Raw genomic sequence first — 17640 nt, 5'->3', positions numbered from 1 at the left:
GTAGAGAAGTTAGTAGGAGGCTGAACATAAGTAATAAAGTGAAGGACACAGTATATAGATGCCTTTGTTGCTTATTTTGCCTATGTACTTTATGCAACATGGTACAGCGTGGCATGGTTGTGTTTTGCATGGATCTCAGGGAGCTAATGTTTGTGATTCCCAGCCAGCTGCCCCAGAGCAGCCATGACAAGCAGGTTACCTGGCAGCTCTCCACCACGCTCCCTGTGATGCCTGTAAACAAATACCTGCGTGCAGCTGCTCTCCCCAGGCAGAAGCCGTGAGCAGCTTCTGTGGGCACTGGGCAGGAGTGAGGGCATGGTGTGACTCAGCCCAGCAGTGCTGGCTGGCTGTGACTCAGCCCCAAGCACCACAAGTAGGTTTTCTGGTTCTTCAGGGTGGAGCAAAACCCACCCAATGCTGCGTCCCATGGACCAAACAGGGCCTGAGGCCTGGGGAGACCCACAGGCCATACTCCACACCTGAGTACACACCTCAGGGAGCCAGGTGACACAGGACCTCACTGACGAAGGTGCTGCTGTACTGAATCCTAGCAGGCAGCCATGCAGTACAAGCCTCAGACCCTCAGAGGGATGCTGCAGGGCTGGTGTACCAGGACCAGTGGTGCAGGCAGGGACACGCAGGACACAGCAAGGACATGGCAGAGACTGTATCAGCACAAGCCCCAGGGGAGCCCCTGAACTTACCAGCTGGCACCTGGCAGCACAAACGATGCACTCCTTGCCCCCACATAATTGTGAGTACAGCTCTATTGCAGGCATGCAGCTCTTCCCCACTTTCCCAAAGGCAGTTTATGCCCCTGGGCTGGTACAAAAGATGCTGTTAAATTATTAAGCAAGACAAGTGGCTTGCTTTGCTTAAAAGGTTTGTGCTTTCAGGCCATCATGCCATTTACTGCGGAAGCCAAAGGAAAACAGTTGATGCAAGCAGGAGAGAGCATGGAGATGCATCCAGGACAGCAGGATCTGGCTGTGCTAAGAGCTTCAAAGTCCTCAGATACACTGTGGCTTAGACAGGAGAGGCACCCAACTACCAAACAGAGGATGAAATACAGGAGCACAGCAACACCTTTCTCAGAGCTTCCTTCTCTCAGCAATTCAAAGATAAGGAGTCAGCACTACCAGAGAAAGAATTTACATATAATACACTCAGACTCTGTATTTCACTTTCAGATTAGGAGCCTTTAGGGTTCATGTTTTCAGTTTTCCTCCAAAACCACCTGCTGCATAATAGAACCTGATGTTTTGATGTTGCTCTTGGAGGCGGAGCAGCAGCACTGCCCCCATGGCCCTCTGCATGGCCCTGGTGCTGAGCCAGCAAGAGAATGCTGTGGGGCTGCTGGAGCAGGCTCAGTGTGCCCACTGCTCCACTGGAAGGATCTGCCACCAAACCAGCAGGGACAGACACTTCAGACACACCTGTACATACACACTGAGGCTTGCACAAGTGAGAGGACAACTAAGGATACCTCTAAAACCGCCAAACATCACAAGATCCAACACAGAAACTGCAGATAAAGCCCACAGGCAGCAGCGCTGGAGCCAGGAGCTCACAGCCAAGCCCCACCTGCCAGACCCAAAGCAGGCGACACACACAGGCGTGCTGCCACTTGCTGCCAACAGCAGATTGCAGCCTCTGTGCTTGCTTTGCTCAGGAATTTCCACATCCATCCAATCCTACCCGCACCCTGAATAGGTATTCAGAGTAAGCGTAGTTCCATCCCCATTCCTGGTTTTGGGATGCTACAGCTGGCAGTACTGGGAGTTTCCTCTCCCAGCAGCTCCGTGAGAGGACTCTGCCATTGGTGGCCACTAAAGATCACGCTCTACCCTTGAGCAGAACCCTTGGTTTGTATGTGCCGAGCAGCTCAGCAGTTAACTGCTTGTCATGGTATCAGCCAGGTTGGAAAAGGCCTTCAAGATCAACCACCAACCAGATCAACCAGTCCAACCACTGACCATGTTGCTTAGTGCCATGTCCACACCTCCCCAAGCAGCTGACCCGTAACACAGAGTGACAAGCATCAGAGAGCAAGCACCCGGAAGGCAGCTTCTCTCTGCTTCCAGAGAGCTCGTGAAAGAGCTAAATACCACAAAAAACGAAGGTGAACCAGATTCAAAATGCACTTGGGGGGCATTCCTCCTTGCATACAGTACTCTCAGTTCTGCCGAATTACAACAACATAAAATATCACTGCTCCAAAGACCACGGTATGCATAATAAGGGCCAGGTTAGACGCACACCACGAATAACACTACTACAGATTCCTTTATAAAATGTAGTAACTTTCACTTCAGACAAAGAGCCGGGAGCAGACGAAGCTCTGCAGCCTCTTCTCACCACAGCTGGACTCTTCTCCTCGCAGCACTCCGAATGCTCATGATGGACTAAAAGGCTTCCAGACTATGTTAATTTGTTAACACACTCATTTTCTCAGTGCTGCTATTACCTCTGTTGCCGTCCTTGTTCCCCACACACCAGAGCTCCCACGGCACAGCCTATCTGCAGAGCCGCATTCACATGGTCTGTCAGGCAGAAGAGGCAGCTCAGCCCACGGCTGTTATCTTCATGATAGGGCTGGTATGAAGGAAGCCAGGTGGATCAGGAAGGAAGTGGTTGTGCGTATCTATGTATCTGTATGCAAGGAAGCAGGTGCCAAGCTCACGATGGAGAGGGACTTCACAGAAGTTCAGTTGGTCCAATCTAATCTCACTTTCCTTTGTTTTCATCCTAAGTGAACCCAAACATACATTCAATGTAGTGTTCCAATTTTCACCCAGGTCACAGGTAGCGTTTTATGGACGATTAAAAAGCAGTTCAGAAAACACTTCTCTGAAGACTGAGGTTCAGGCTCCTGGTTCCCAGCGGTGCTGTAGGGCTCTTTCAGACCCATACAGGGTAACAGAGCCGTCTCACGCACAGCGGGGCCATCTGTCACTGCGCTGCACTGCCCGGCAACCCCAAACTTCAGCACAACAAGAGGACAGAGCAGAGATTCTCTGCACCCAGAGCCAGCTCTGACAAAGGCAGTTCTCAGGCACAAACAAGGCTCTCACATTTCATCCAACACAAGGCGGTACGTAGCCAAGACCGTTTCTAATATTTACTGCCATCATTTGCTGCTGCTAAAAATAATCAGGAAGGGGAAGATCCCTGCCCTCGTGCAGCTCTATCTGCTAACAGAACCAGGAGGTCTTCTATCAGCAATTAGAGGAAAACACGAAGCGATGGTAACACAATCCCTCATCTGCTTCCATTTAAACATTAACCAGTAACAATGATAACCCCTATTTCATTTGTACCGGGAGATTAACTCAAGCCGATCCTCAGGGGAAAGCCCCACAAGGAGCAGAATGTTTCTGTATGTCATTTACATAACCTGCCTGTTAGAGGAGGGACACTAAAAGCCCCTCAGCTTTCACTAAATCCACTCACCTGCTTTGTTTTAGTTTGTAACTTTCTTTGAAGCAGAGCAGCAGAGCTCACTCCTTGCAGGTTACTCACTGGATGCACGAAGTTCACATGCATCCGATGCAAAACAGACTCACTTATCTCGAGATAACAGCACAGATTAAGGGCACAGGCTGAAGTCACAGGCTTCAATTAAAAACCTACAGAGGCCTTCTCCCTGTCATAGAATGGCCTAGGTTGAAAAGCACCTCAAAGATCATCCAGTTTCAACCCCTCGCGTATGTAATTATTTATTTCAGTCTTTAAATACATACAGCTGTACATTGCTTATCTGGCAACCTTACACAACCTTCCTGGTCCCCAGCATCTATCTGAAGGCGTGCTCTCCTTTTTGTGTTTATTGCAAAGCAGATCAAGTGCTCTTCAGTGCTTTTAAAGAGTCCTTTTCAGAAGCTGCCCCAGCTCAAACCATTCTCCTCACTTTCACCCGAAGCAATGCACTGCAGACAATTAAGGCAGAGTGCCTCCCTGAAGATGCTGGGAGCATCGTTAGCTACCAGGAATCTCGCTGAGTGAGATGGCTTAAAGAGCTTTGCTAATTAGTTCTTTAAATGACAGACATACAGCATACAAGAATGGGAGACTAGTGCAATATGCAGCATCGATTGTTTATTCAATAAATACTTAACCCAATTATTGCCAGCCAAGGCAAACAGTGCAGAAACTGTCACTTAAAGATACACAAAAGTTTAACCTTTTTCTGTATAAAGTCAGTTGCTATTATATTCAACTATCTCAAAGATATTTTTCCCCTTCGAAATTGACATTACCTTTATAAAAATATAAAAACATAGCATTTGGGGTTAACATGTTTTCACAAGTCTAACCTTGACATATACACAGGAACATGACATTTCTGTATTAAGAACTTATTAAGAATAAAAATGAATGCTACGGTAGAGACATTTTCTGCACTATCTTATTATAGTTCTTAAATATATCTTTCTTGGTCCTGGGTACACACTTAGAATGAAACAACTTGCATCTCACGTGTATCCTGAGGTCAGCTGTGTACAAAGGAAAGCCAATTTCATACGCAGATTTGCAGGCTGCTTGTTCAAAATGTGAGGTTACTCTTATACAAAGCCAGTGAGATTTGGGAAGAAAGTAGGAAAAAAAAAACCCTCTCATCAATGTCTTGAGAAACAAGTTAGTGTCGCATTTGGGAAGTAGCTCCAAAAATATAAACTATCACAGCAAAATGCTGTATTGCCCCACTAAAATCTCAACGTGCATTCGCCAGATTTTAAACTTCTAAACTGCTCTAAACGTGTGGATATCCCTGTGAGATGTCACCCGCAGCTTCTCACCTCCAGGTCCCAACCCACAGCACAGCTCCTGTGGAAAGAACCCCACTGAAGCCTGCTGGGTCAGGCAGCTTTGGGGCTGTGTAAGCGGTGAGGGTGTGGGATCCAGATCTCCTCAGCCTGTGGGTGTGCAGCTGAGAGCTCCGCTTTGAACACAGCAGTTATTCTCTATAGCACCAACAATCTCTCAGATACCAGCATCAGGTGAATACAGACAACGCAGAATAGGATTGCTTCTTCCTGAATCAGCACAAAGTGTTACAAGGCACTGCTTGGTATAGGAGGTCATAAATAAGAGCAAAACAAGACAGTTCCCAAGTTCTGTGACACTGAGGTTCGTAATCATGTCACATTTCAACTTGTCGTATACCATGTTTAGTAAAACAGATGGGCTGTGGGGTTAACCAAGACATCACTGTTCTACGCACACTTACAGTTTCCCTCTCCATACCAAAAGAAACCGACCAACCCCACATAACATATTGATATGAAACATTAGGAAGCGTGGGTTGTTCAATCAAGAAAGTACTTTCTATTTTCCAATCTTCCACAGAAGTCTAACTTAGACATAACTCAAGTATAAGAAATTGGAAAACAATCTGGTAACATTTCCAACAGTCTATCCCTGCAGAGGAGTGAAAAATCTATTGTCTAGAGAACTCATAGATCGAGGCACATCACAATTGAAGATATTCAGGCATATTTCATGGCTAGAACAGGAATTTTCCAGGGAACCTCACTACAAGCTTCCCCCAAAAGCAGCTCCATACGGTCTGAAACACAAACATTTGGTCTTTAATCACTACTGTCTTCATCGTCGTCATCATCAGATGCATCATTTAAAGAACACTTAGGCGACTGGCTGTAGGAGTCTGATCTCGTGGACTGACAAGCAGTCATCTCCCCAGTAGAAAGAAGCTCATAGCAGAAGTCGCATATCCGTACAGGCTTGGAAGACTGGCTGGGGAGAAGGAATCTCTTCTCAGAGCAAGGGCCGCAGACGACAAAGCCGCACTTGCGACAGTGGTGACGGCGGTTGACGGGGGTAAATTTTGCTTTCTGACAGCGCATGCAGACAGTGGCTTCCGAGTCCGGCACCCAGACAGCCGCATGCTCATTGCTAGGAGTCTTCCCGCTCTTGGAAAGCAAATCAGAAACGCACTTATTTATATGGTTCATCCATTCAGACTTCTCCGTAGCTGTGGCGGCATAAACTGCAAAAGACTTGGTAGGCGTCTTGATGAGCCACCCATTCCGCAAGTCTCCCTCATCCTGGATGGAATCAATGGTGACGTTCTCCAACGGGATTATGTGCTGTTTGTTGTATTTCTTTTTCTGGATGACAATATTACCGTAGACAAGAATGTCATTGAACAGGAAGAACTGCCTCGCTTTGGGCTTCTTCCTACACAGCTTCGTTAATACTCCCTCTCCGATGAGAACGCGACCAGGGATAGTCAAAGGCTGACCAGCTGCTCCAAAGCAGTTTTCCACTATGCTTATTCTTCTAGTATTTGCCTCGCTGTTTGCCAAGCGATCCACCATCTTTCACAAGTATCCTAAAAGTAGGAAAAAAAAAAACAAGTTTGTAATGAGAACAGAACTGATTCAACAGCAGACTTCCAGAAGGATGGCACCAACCCCACATTGCTCTGAATATCCGACAGAACCTGCTGGCTCACAAGTGCCAACTTGGACTAGATTTCAGTAAGTATTAACTCCTGAGAATTTTTAGCAACTGATTAGTCCTTTTTAGAAGCAGAAATGTTCCATTCAGCTGACAGCTGCTATCTTTATTACACAGACAGCACCTACAGTGCTGTTCCTGAGAGCTTCAGGCAACAGACTCGGAGGCTTCCCCTCTAGTAATGTTATTACATACATCTTGACTTGAACACATCTACATCCATCCCAATTACATAATGCCCACAGGCAGCCCACCACAGAGGGCAGGTCACACAGCTCCTCATTGCTCCTGAAAAACGGTGAGTGACTTGAACTGGCTGAAAGTTGAGGCAGGAAGGCTTTGCGTGTCAGGAAGTGCTGATAAAATAAGCTACAGAATAATATGTTCCAGTTATGGATTAAACCATCCCCTTTTTCTTTCCCGAACAGCGAATAAGATCTTCTCATGTAAGGGCAAGACATTACAGTACCCAAAGGTCAGCTGAAAATAAGTTCCTGCAGCGATTCACACCCCTGCAACCAGCTCTTTAACGTGCCCTTAACTCAGAGCTTCCCATGCAGGGGTCAAAAAAGGGTCCTCTATATTCACTTATCTGTTCATTCAGATTGCCTGCCTCTGGTGTGGGATCGGCCTTTAAATGAAATGAAGCAGGGCTGGAACAAGGCCTTGATGCTGCTCAAACTGAGGTACTTCCCTACAGAACAGCAACAGAACTCCCATACAGGAATTCATCTGCAGAGGTCTCCCTTATCACGCTTTACCTAAACAAATATGCTCCCTTATTTACATTCCACAAACCCACAGCTAAATGTGATTAAAAAGCAACTTCTAAGTAACTGCTTTGAGAGCCGTACTACCCCTATGAACAATTTCAATGAACATGCTAAAGTAGTTTAGACAAGCAGACTTACTCAAATACAAGACAAACATTTCAAAACTATAGACACTATATTCAACTATATCCACTGTATTTGTTCAAGAGGTGTCTGGATCAGGAGCTATAAGATATGGCTTAGTGGTAGTAATGGTGATAGGAGGACAGTTGGACTAGATGATCTTGTAGGTCCTTTCCAACCTTGTGATTCTAAGACTTCCCTAGCACCATGCTTAAGTCAGCTTTGCTGCAGATGATAAATTTCTTTCTGGCCTTCAACCAGAATAACCACCACTATCTTTAAGTTTTCTGATTGCTGAAATGCTTGTTGCTTATCTCTGAAGAGAAGACAGGGAGTCCAAATGGAAGGGAGAAAAACAAACCAAGACACAACGCTTGCTACCTATCTCCTTCCCCAGCCAGATGTTCCAAACTGGATTTTCTTGTTCCTGTTCTTGCCAAGGTCCCCAAAGCTTTGCCCATCACTCTCTTAAAGACAGATGCCCAAGAAGGACACTGCTGAATCCCTACATCCCACAGCACCAAACTTAAAAGTTAGAGCCCCACCCTCTTCATGTAGCGATGCACATTTATGGTGAGGAGATGCTCAGTCAGGGCCGGGCACAGAAAGCAGGCTGGCTTCAACCCACGAGCAAACATGATATTACAGTAAACACTTTCCTTCCCCCGCCCAGAGAATAGCAACAGATTCAAGTTACATCAACATGACTCATTCTATTGTGTTTCTTTTTTTAATGACATTACTATTCAGGCATACCCCACACATACCTTCCAACAGAACCTCAGTTCTTTGAAGCACTCCAAGTCCCAGTGCAAACACAAGCACGCATGGGTGTGCACACACAACCTACATTTACCTGTGTTCAGCGTTAACATCTAGACACACTGTTATCGCTTTTTAAATCTCTACAGCCACCTACCACCACCTGCACTAGCAAAGAACCTTAAATGAGGTTTTAGGTAAACAACCAGCTTCACCTCTACTGCAACAGTAGTAGGAAGAAACTACCCAGCTGCCAGCCCCCTCTCTACCAAGGAGAAAGCACCAAGGAGGGAATGCAGATGTTGGTACACAAGGTTTCCCAGTTTGTTTGTTGTTGCCCTCGGTTCAAAAAAATCACATTCCAAGATCAAGGCCTGCAGTGAGGGCTAACAGCAATCACTGCTATCTCACAACACAGGCAGCACTCAGCCCCCCTGAGCAACTTGGTGCCACATGCAAACCAAGGGTGGCCTTGGGCTGCCACTTATGGGGTCACCCAGCAACTCCTCATCCCCTGCAAGGAGGAGAAGGAAACAGAGCAGCAGAGCAGGGGGACGCTGCACTTCTCTGCTAACCCCTACCAGCACACACTGCTCCTAAGCCTATGCTTCATATCACTGATGTGTAAATCACAAGCTGAGTGATTCTGCTAGTTCACAAGAGATTAAAAAAATCAAGTGAAACAAAAAACTACCCACAACCATACAAGTCACTGCAGCAAGCTCTTGGTGTGAGATGACAGCAACCCGCAAGCTGCGCTCCTACTCCTGCTGCCAGCAAAGAGCTAACTCGGCCCAAGGTCACTGCGTGAGCTTTCAAAATACAAGTCCCTGCAAGGAGAAAACAGGGGGAGAAGAGGCTAAAGGTTTTAATTAAATGATCTCTAGGGCAACCTAAGAGAATACAGCTCTAACAGGGAATGCTTAAGCATCATCGTGGCTTAAAACTGAGGCACGTGGATCCAAAGCTTGGGCAAGGCTGTACTTTCAGTTGGATTCTGCCCTCGAGATGCAGAACTTTCAAGATCTGATCAAACAAAACAATCCCCGAGTGATGGCAAATTGCTGGAAATAAGCCCCACATCTTCCCCAAAGCAAACAGGAAACAAGAAAGAACCAGGGGCTTCAAAATGGCAGACTAGATAAATCCGCTTAAGGAGAGCAGTATTGTTTTACACACAGTATCAGTCTGTAGATGCTATGAAATCAAGACTCTCAAGCATCGTTGTTAAGACTTCCATCATGTTTGTCTCATTTCCCACTTTAGGCATCCACACTCTCACAATCATAGAATGGCCTGGGTTGAAAAGGACCACAATGATCATGTAGTTTCAACCCCCTGCTACGTGCAGGGTCACCAACCACCAGAGCAGGCTGCCCAGAGCCATATCCAGCCTGGCCTTGAATGCCTGCAGGGATGGGGCATCACAACCTCCTTGGGCAACCTGTTCCAGTGCGTCACCACCCTCTGTGTGAAAAACTCCCTCCTAAAATCTAACCTAACCAACCCCCATAAGAAATTTCACTTATCCACAACAAAGCACACTGAGGAAGTCAGAAACTTCAGCAAATACATTGCACTCCAGGCCACTTGACTGATAATATCCTTGAAGTGGCTGCGTATGAAACCGGTCACTTGGCACACAAGCGTTTCTTTTTGCTGCAGCATCCTGATGATTAAAGCAATCTTTACAAATGGAATTCTTGTAGAGATGTTACTTAAAAGAGAAGAATGCTTATGCTATGTCTCAGTGCTGCGGGTTGCACACAGCTCAGCACAGCCTCATTTCCTTACCCTGCTCAGTGCGCAGCACTTCCATGAGTGGGAAGGACACAACCCCAAATCTGGCTCCTTCAGAAAAGCACCAGCACAGCTCCATTACTTTCTGGCCTAGGCAAGAACCAGCCTCATTCAATGCATAGCCCCCGCCGACAAGCATTAATCAATAAGCACATGATTTTTAACATTATTGTGCTTCAGCATTCTTTGAAGGGAAGAAAATGATACTGGCCTTGCCTTCATTGCCTGCTCATCTATTATCTTCATCACAATGAGCAATTAAGTTGCTAACAATTATGTTTAACACGTTACATTTACATAGACCAGGCAGACTGGATTCTGCAGGGTCACAGTATCAGGAAGCAGGCAGCTCATTCATTGCTACAAGCATTTACAATTCAGGTGACAGCTGTATAGGAAAGAAAAATAAAGTGTATCTGAGCTACTTGCACCAGGGCAAGTTTAGGTTGGATATTAGGAAGAACTTCTTTACAAAAAGGGTAGTTCAGTACTTGAATAGGCTCCCCAGAGAGGTGGTTGAATCACCATCCCTGGATGTGTTTAAGAGCCGTTTGGATGTGGTACTCAGGGATATGATTTAGTGGAGGGTTGTTAGAGTTAGGGTACTAGTTAGGCTGCGGTTGGACTTGATGATCTTCAAGGTCTTTTCCAACCTGGGTAATTCTATGATTCTACTAGAAAGCACACAAGCGCTCAAAACCAACCGCACTAAAGGTCCGTCTTGTCCTAAAGCAGCAACAGAGCTTGGATGTTTCCAAGTCAGACTCGGTAACACAAGTACCAATGAATACATTTCAGTAACCACAGTATCTGGCCACACCACCCAAATGGGTGAAACGGGACCAGCACAAGCCTGACTGTAACCTCGGTGATGCCACTGGAATCAAGTGAGGAGAACTGAAAAAGAGAGAAGAAACAGGGCAGCTTTTCAATACAAACGAGAGTCAAACAATTAAAGGTTTCATCAAGTCAAGTCTGACCCCACAAATCAAAGGCTTTGGGCAGCACCAGTTTCAAGCAGAACTCCATCCAGCCTTATTACAATTAATTACAGAAGCTGAATGCGCACGAGAGGTACAGAAGCTCCGTAAGGCCTGTACAAACTTAAAGCAACTGTAAACCCAAGACAGACACAGACCATCTGCAAAGCAGACACCTAATCGGCATTAAGTGACTGATTTGTAAGGAAACTTCTCTCTGGGATCAGAGGAAGAGCTCACCCCTCCCCGAGGACAGCCCATCGGGTGCAGTCACTTAACATACATTCCTGTTCCATATGCATTTCAGTAACAGGCTTCAAGTAATGGTTATGCTCCATATTTCCAGGTCACATGTCTTCAGCTTTCCTCCTGATCTTTGTGCAAGGAGGACACGCTCATTTGACTTACTGAGGAATAAACATGAACACAAAGGATTAAGTTAACCAAAACCCTCATACAACCCTGTGATTAAAGGCTCTGACACAGTAATTCTCTGCCTTTTTGTGGACGAACTCAGCTATGAAGGCACATCAGTACCGCAACAGTACTTTAATCTCTATTAGCATTACATGTAGTGTTCTTAAGTGCAACACTTGACCTTCTGCACCACCGCCAAACAAAACAGCGTGAATTTTTCATGTGCCATCTCTAATGCTTTGAAAATAGTTCCACTGGGGAAAACTGCTGAACTAAACACGAGCACAGCAGATAGTCCACATTTCTGAAGCAGGTCAGGAGATAAATCAGTGCGAGCCTCCGATCTCACCAGTTCCACCTCCTACACAGCCTCCGTCAGCACATACAACAAGGGACGATGCCATCACTTGTCCCAAATGCTTCACCAAGTCATCTCTGCTGGCAAAATAAGGCTTGCTGCGTTCATGCACAAACCAGCACTGCCTGTCGTGAGCCACAAAGGGACAACATGGGCTGGATGAAAGATGAGACAGGACAACTCTATTTCTAAAGCAGTGCAGCCTCCTAACAAGCAGTTCTCTGGTTACTCTGTTTGCAAAGTATTCCTTAAGGCACTTCACAAACTGCCTTATTATCGGTGCTCTAAGCAGCTGGTATGGATGGAGAGGATAAGTGCTGATACCCAAAGATGTTAACAAAAGCAATGTTAACAAAAGACACCATCAAGTGGAGGTGTTCAAGGCCAGGTTGGATGGGGCCCTGGGCAGCCTGGTCTGGTATTAAACGTGGAGGTTGGTGGCTCTGCCTGTGGAGGGGCTGGAGATTCATAGTCCTTGAGGTCCCTTCCAGTCTGGGCCATTCTGTGACTCTACGACCACGACACTGCAGAAAAATACGAAGCAACAAATTCAAAGCGGACACAGAAACAGCAGAAATGAGGCCATGAGACCCTCTGCAGTTCTCCAGCACAATCCTAACCCAGAATCTCTTCTGACCTTCTTAAGTACAGATAGCAGGATGGAAAGACAAATGCTCCTGTAAATAGCTGTCCCAAGTCTCACTTTTTCAGGGCACAGGCCATGGCAGCTCCTATTTTAACTCCTATTTTATCCTAATAAATTGCAGCTTAAGAATTCCTTCAGTATGCTATTGGGAATTCTGGAATACCCTAACTTAGAAGGAAGAACTGTCATTTCCTTTTCATTCACTGGTTGGGTAAGAATAGCTCGTGGAATGTAAATGTTTTTAAATGAAGACAAACAAAAGCTTTATTGTCAAACCTGCAAGACAAGCCCATTACCCTTAACATCTCCCAGAGCCAGATAAAAATGCCTAGAAAGGCCTTTTACATTTCCACTACAGAGACTGTTTCTAGGAGGATCTTTCAAACTATGCGACCTTACATTCCCCAGCCCACTCCCAAGTGCGTTTGGATACAGAATCTATCTTTAGCAGGAGCCTCTCCCCACCTGCTTTGCCCAGCAGCACAGTGAGAGCAGAGAGATGCTTTTTTGCTGTCCCAGCTGCTCTGCCAGCTTCCATTATCACAGAATGGTTCGTGTGGATTCTACACACCTCCTTCCCTTACAGCTTGGCGTTCAATACAATCAACTTCAGCAAGGAAGAAACACTGATTTGGATGTTAGGAGGAAATTCTTCACTAGGAGAGTGGTTAGGCCCTGGAACAGGCTGCCCAGGGAGGTTGTGGATGCCCCGTCCTTGGAGGTGTTCAAGGCCAGGTTGGACGGGGCCCTGGGCAACCTGATCTAGTAAAGGTGTATGTTTGGTGGCCCTGCCAGGCAGGGGGGTTGGAACTACATGATCCTTGAGGTCCCTTCCAACCCGGGTCATTCTGTGATTCTGTGAAGAGGAGCAGCATCATTAGCACAAAACATAACCCACCACCCAGTTACAGCAGCTTCAAGTGTCGCCAAACCCACTCCACAAGCCTCTCTTCAAAATCAGCTTGTTTCAGTGGTAAGCATCAATCACTGCCTTTGGAGGCGCACGCGGAGGCACTTCCACACGTCACACGTCAATGTTATACGCTATATAGAAGTGCTTACTTAAGAAAAAAGTTACCGCACGCTTCAGGCCATAAACCAGTTCCAGGGAGGCAGGCTGCCTGTCAGTCGAAGCAGAACAGAGGATTCAGTCCTCTCACATAAGCAGTTCCTGAAAGAATCCCTTAATCATAACAACTTAACTACAAGGCCTTCTTGGGAAACACACTCAGCAGCCTCTGACAGCTTGTCAAATGCACTCGATGCACTTCCGAGTTCTGTGGAAAGCATGTAGAGCACTGGAGCACCCATTACAATGCCATCCCTTGTACAGGAGGGGTGGCAGCCCACTGCCCTGCTGAGCACCAGGACACATTGCATCACAGCCCCACAGAGCTCATTGCTTGCATGGTGCCACGTTATGTGCCAGGAACAGGGCTGGGGCAAGCGTTACTGTGTTTGAAAGCCTGAAAGTTCAACTGTTTGCCCTTCTTTTCCACTTAGACAAAAAGCCTAAATGCTCCTATGTTGAATATGTAACATTCTGAACACTGTATTGCTGTAAAATGCCAACACGCAAAGGGGGGTAAAAAAAAACAAAACAAAACAAACAGCACCACTTGAAAATAGATTTCAAAACCCTTAAATTATTCATTGTTGCAACAGAAGCAGGAGGAAAGTATCATTACACCCATGGTAGCAACATTCCTACCTATTTATGTAACATCGAGGAGCCAAAGCAAACATATCAGTGCATTTTTGACTGTGTAAAATATCAGGCTGTAAAAACATCATGAAAAATAGTGCTCTGTTCAGTAACACTTGCACACAACGATGCTTCCTTTTGGAAAAGGAGAATCTTCGTCCAGCAGCTCTCAGTCAAACGACTCTTTCTGCACGCAGACCCATTCACTGCAACAGCACTACTGACGTGGGTAGGAATTTGCAGGACTCTACTTGCTAACGCAGTTGTCATCAGGGCTTATAGTTTATGCCAACGCCAAGATAATGGCTTGGTGGAAGTATGTTTTACCACACCCACCTACAAAGCAGCTTTCATTCCCCTTTCAAACGTAATAAGTCCTCCACTAAATCACGAACACAAAGTTGTACAACAGCAAACCCTGTATTTCATAGAATCACAGAATAACCTGGGTTGAAAAGGACAGTGATCATATAGTTTCACCCCCCTGCTATGTGCAGGGTTGCCAACAACCAGGCCAGGCTGCCCAGAGCCACAGAGTATTTGCTGCACAAAGTTTTAAATACTTTGAACAAAACTCAGCTGCTCCAGCCTGTATTCAGCTACACAGGGATTTCTCACTGGATTAGTCAACGTTATTTACACAACACAATTCAAAGGGGGGGTAAAAAGCTCCTTCGGTGCTGAAGATCCCCGTCCTCCCCTCACGCTGATGGCTGCAGTCCGTGGGGTCTCCGCACTGACATTAAGCCTTTAAGCGCTTCCCTACTTTCAAAGAGCCTCAACCAATCCAAAACACACCACAGAACCGAAAGCTGAGCGCTGAAGTTCTCCTTATTCCGGGAAAGAAAGAGGAATCGACAATCTCAGCTCTGAAATCCGCCCCGGTTGCAGGCTTTGGTTTCAGGCCCGCCCCAGCCGCTGGCCCGGCCGCAACCCGTGCCGGCACAGCTCGGAGCTCGGCGGTACGGAACCAGCCTCCCGAAGCCGGGCCGTCCCGAGGGCTGCTGCCTCACTGACAACTGTGGCACTCAGCCGGCACACACCGCCCTGCCACCGCTGCACAGCCAGCTCCAGCTCAGGAGCCGAGCGTGCCCGCCTGCCCGGGCAGCACACATCCATCGCAGCTCCCCTAAGAAACGCACGTCCAACCGACGCGCTGACAGACGCAGCTCCGCAATTCCACCTCCTTCCTGCTGCTGCTTTTTAACTATTTCTCAATTTGGGGCCCAACTCACGCACCCCTGGAGCCCACGAGCACCGGGTGGAGGTCTCCACACACTTACGTAACGCCCGATACTGGCAGCTGCGGGGCTTTTCCCCCCGTTAAAGCCCAACTCCTTTCGGACGGGACAAACAAGCTCCCGCCGCCGCCCCTTCGCTTCCCGTCAGCCGCCCGCAGCGCCCTCCCGCCGAGCAGCGGCAGCTCCCGGCCCCGCGCCGCCCCTCCGCCCGCGGGGCAGCCCCCGGCTCCCAACATGGCCGCGGCGGAGCGCCCGGAGCCCCAGAGAGGGAAACGCTCCGTCAGGAAAGTTTCAGCCTCTGCCTCCCGCCCACGCTCCGGCGGCAGAACCCCAAGCGGGAAGACACCGGTTCCGCGCTGCCCTCACCGCGCTGCTCAGCCGGCCCCGCCCGACGCTCCACGCTCCAACTGCCGCCCCGACCCCGCCGCGCTCTCCCCGCTCGGCCGCGGTCATGCACCCGCCGGGGCCGGGCTCCGGGACACCGCCCGCACGGGGCGGGACCGCCGCCATCTTGGGCGGAGCCAGGCGGGCGGGAAGCGCTGAGGGGTGAGAAGGAGGCAGTGGGGTGGGGGATGTCGGCGTGTGCAGTGGGGGTAAGGGAGGCTGTGGATGCCCCGTCCTTGGAGGTGTTCAAGGCCAGGTTGGACGGGGCCCTGGGCAACCTGATCTAGTAAATGTGTATGTTTGGTGGCCCTGCCAGGCAGGGGGTTGGAACTACATGATCCCCTTCCAACCCGGGTCATTCTGTGATTCAGGGGGCTCGAAAACATCACCCCGCTGTGGGAACTTGTTGGAAAGAGCCTTTCCATTCTTTGAGTCAGCGGTCTGTCGCTTCAAGCGCCGTTTCCTTGAGTTGAACGCTAAGGATTGTCGTGCTCTTTTTTATCAATCTCTGTGTCTACGCTTTGTAGCACACAGAAGGCAGTCGCTGACTTGTTGGAGTTTGAATAGCTGCCAGTCAGTCAGCTCGGAAAAACGCACCCCGGCCTGACAGTACGAACTGTACCCGAAACACCACAGAACTCATAAATACAGCGAGGCAGTAACAGCTCCAACACGGGACTCGGGGCCTGCTGTGACACCGCTCCACTGCAATGACCGCATCGAAAACCAGCCTCAGGCTCTGCTGAAGGAAACTCTCACTGGCAGGAAACACTGCGGGTTTGGCTTTCCCCATTTCACACTGCAACCAACTGTTGGGCAATGAGGCAGGGTGACCGTTTTTCCCCATTTTCTAAGGGGAAAAAAAAAGCCAGTGAAGCAGTGGGGCTTTCCTGTGGTAGCAACTATTTCCTAATTTCAATTGAATTTGTCGTAAAACTTGGGAGTTTTCACTGTTATCACTTCCTCACCTCATTCATTTTGATATAGTCAACAAAATAGAAGGGAAAATAACAATTTTGTAAGAGTCCCATAATGCCCCAACCAGATCTGCCCATTCTTGGATCTTAGGAGCTTAAGGGGTCTTGTTTGGCACCCATTAACTTCACACCCTGTACCCAGCAATGACTGCTAGTGGAGACTGAGGAAAACCATGTAAAAATAGAACATTTTCCTACTAATCTCATGAACTGAGCTTCTAAGGAGTCTTTTATTATTATTATTATTTCTTATTTTCTTTCTTTATTGAGGTGTGGGCCTCAGTGTTACAGAGGCTGCCGTTAATACACTCCTCTAAGAGATACCAACTGCTAACAATCCACACAGGACCACAGGGATGGGAAGGGACCTCTGGAGCTCATCTAGTCCAACCTCCTGCTAAGGCAGGTTCCCTACAGCAGGTCACACAGAGAGGCATCCAGGCTGGTTCTGAATATATCTAGAGAAGGAGACTCCATAACTCCTCACCCTCATTTATCTAATTCTTCTAATTCCTTTTTTTCACCTTCAGAACAACAGGCAAATGTAATTATTCTTTTAAAGTTCATTATTTGATGATTGAAGGAGTCAATTCAAAATAAAATATGTATTATCTATAATTTTGCTCCCATCTACTTCTGTTCATTCTATAGGAGCCAGCAATGTTTGTACGCTGAAAATTGCCACTCTGCTCGCTAACCTTTGATCAATACTTCATGGCAAGCTCACTACAGCCAATTAATGGGCTGGAGAGAGCCAGGGATGAAGCACGGAAACCTGCGTTAATCATTGCTGAACACCTTGATCCTCTGGGGATTCAGGTCAGCAGGCATTCTAACTTCAGTCAGGTCAAGGTGGGATTAGAATTATGCTCTTGCCATTAAAGAAAAAGAAAAACAAGTTCATCATAAAATAACCACAGGAAATACCTGAGTGATAATTAAGGATCCTCACACCATTTTAATGGAGCTGCATTTAACACAAAATCGATAC

The 17640-nt window shown here is 47.4% G+C and overlaps 1 protein-coding gene across 2 annotated transcripts; it reads right to left on the bottom strand.

Moving 5' to 3' along the window:
- Positions 1-4078: 4078 nt before the first annotated feature.
- Positions 4079-15786, bottom strand: PLEKHF2 (pleckstrin homology and FYVE domain containing 2). 2 transcript variants are annotated; one of them, XM_015855964.2, is made up of 2 exons: positions 15655-15786; positions 4079-6355 (listed from the first exon to the last, which is right to left on the bottom strand). In XM_015855964.2, exon 2 carries the CDS (start codon positions 6339-6341, stop codon positions 5592-5594), a length of 750 nt encoding a protein of 249 aa, XP_015711450.1. In that variant the 5' UTR covers positions 6342-6355; positions 15655-15786; the 3' UTR covers positions 4079-5591. The 2 variants fall into 2 exon arrangements, with proteins under 2 accessions (XP_015711450.1, XP_015711451.1); XM_015855965.1 differs by lacking the exon at positions 15655-15786 and adding an exon at positions 15331-15461.
- Between the last annotated feature and the right edge of the window lie 1854 nt (positions 15787-17640).

Source organism: Coturnix japonica, chromosome 2 (assembly GCF_001577835.2).
Source record: "Coturnix japonica isolate 7356 chromosome 2, Coturnix japonica 2.1, whole genome shotgun sequence".
NCBI classification, from domain to species: Eukaryota; Metazoa; Chordata; class Aves; order Galliformes; family Phasianidae; genus Coturnix; species Coturnix japonica.
The sequence above is the reverse complement of the archived record's forward strand: the minus strand, read 5'-3'. Positions and strand labels throughout refer to the sequence as shown.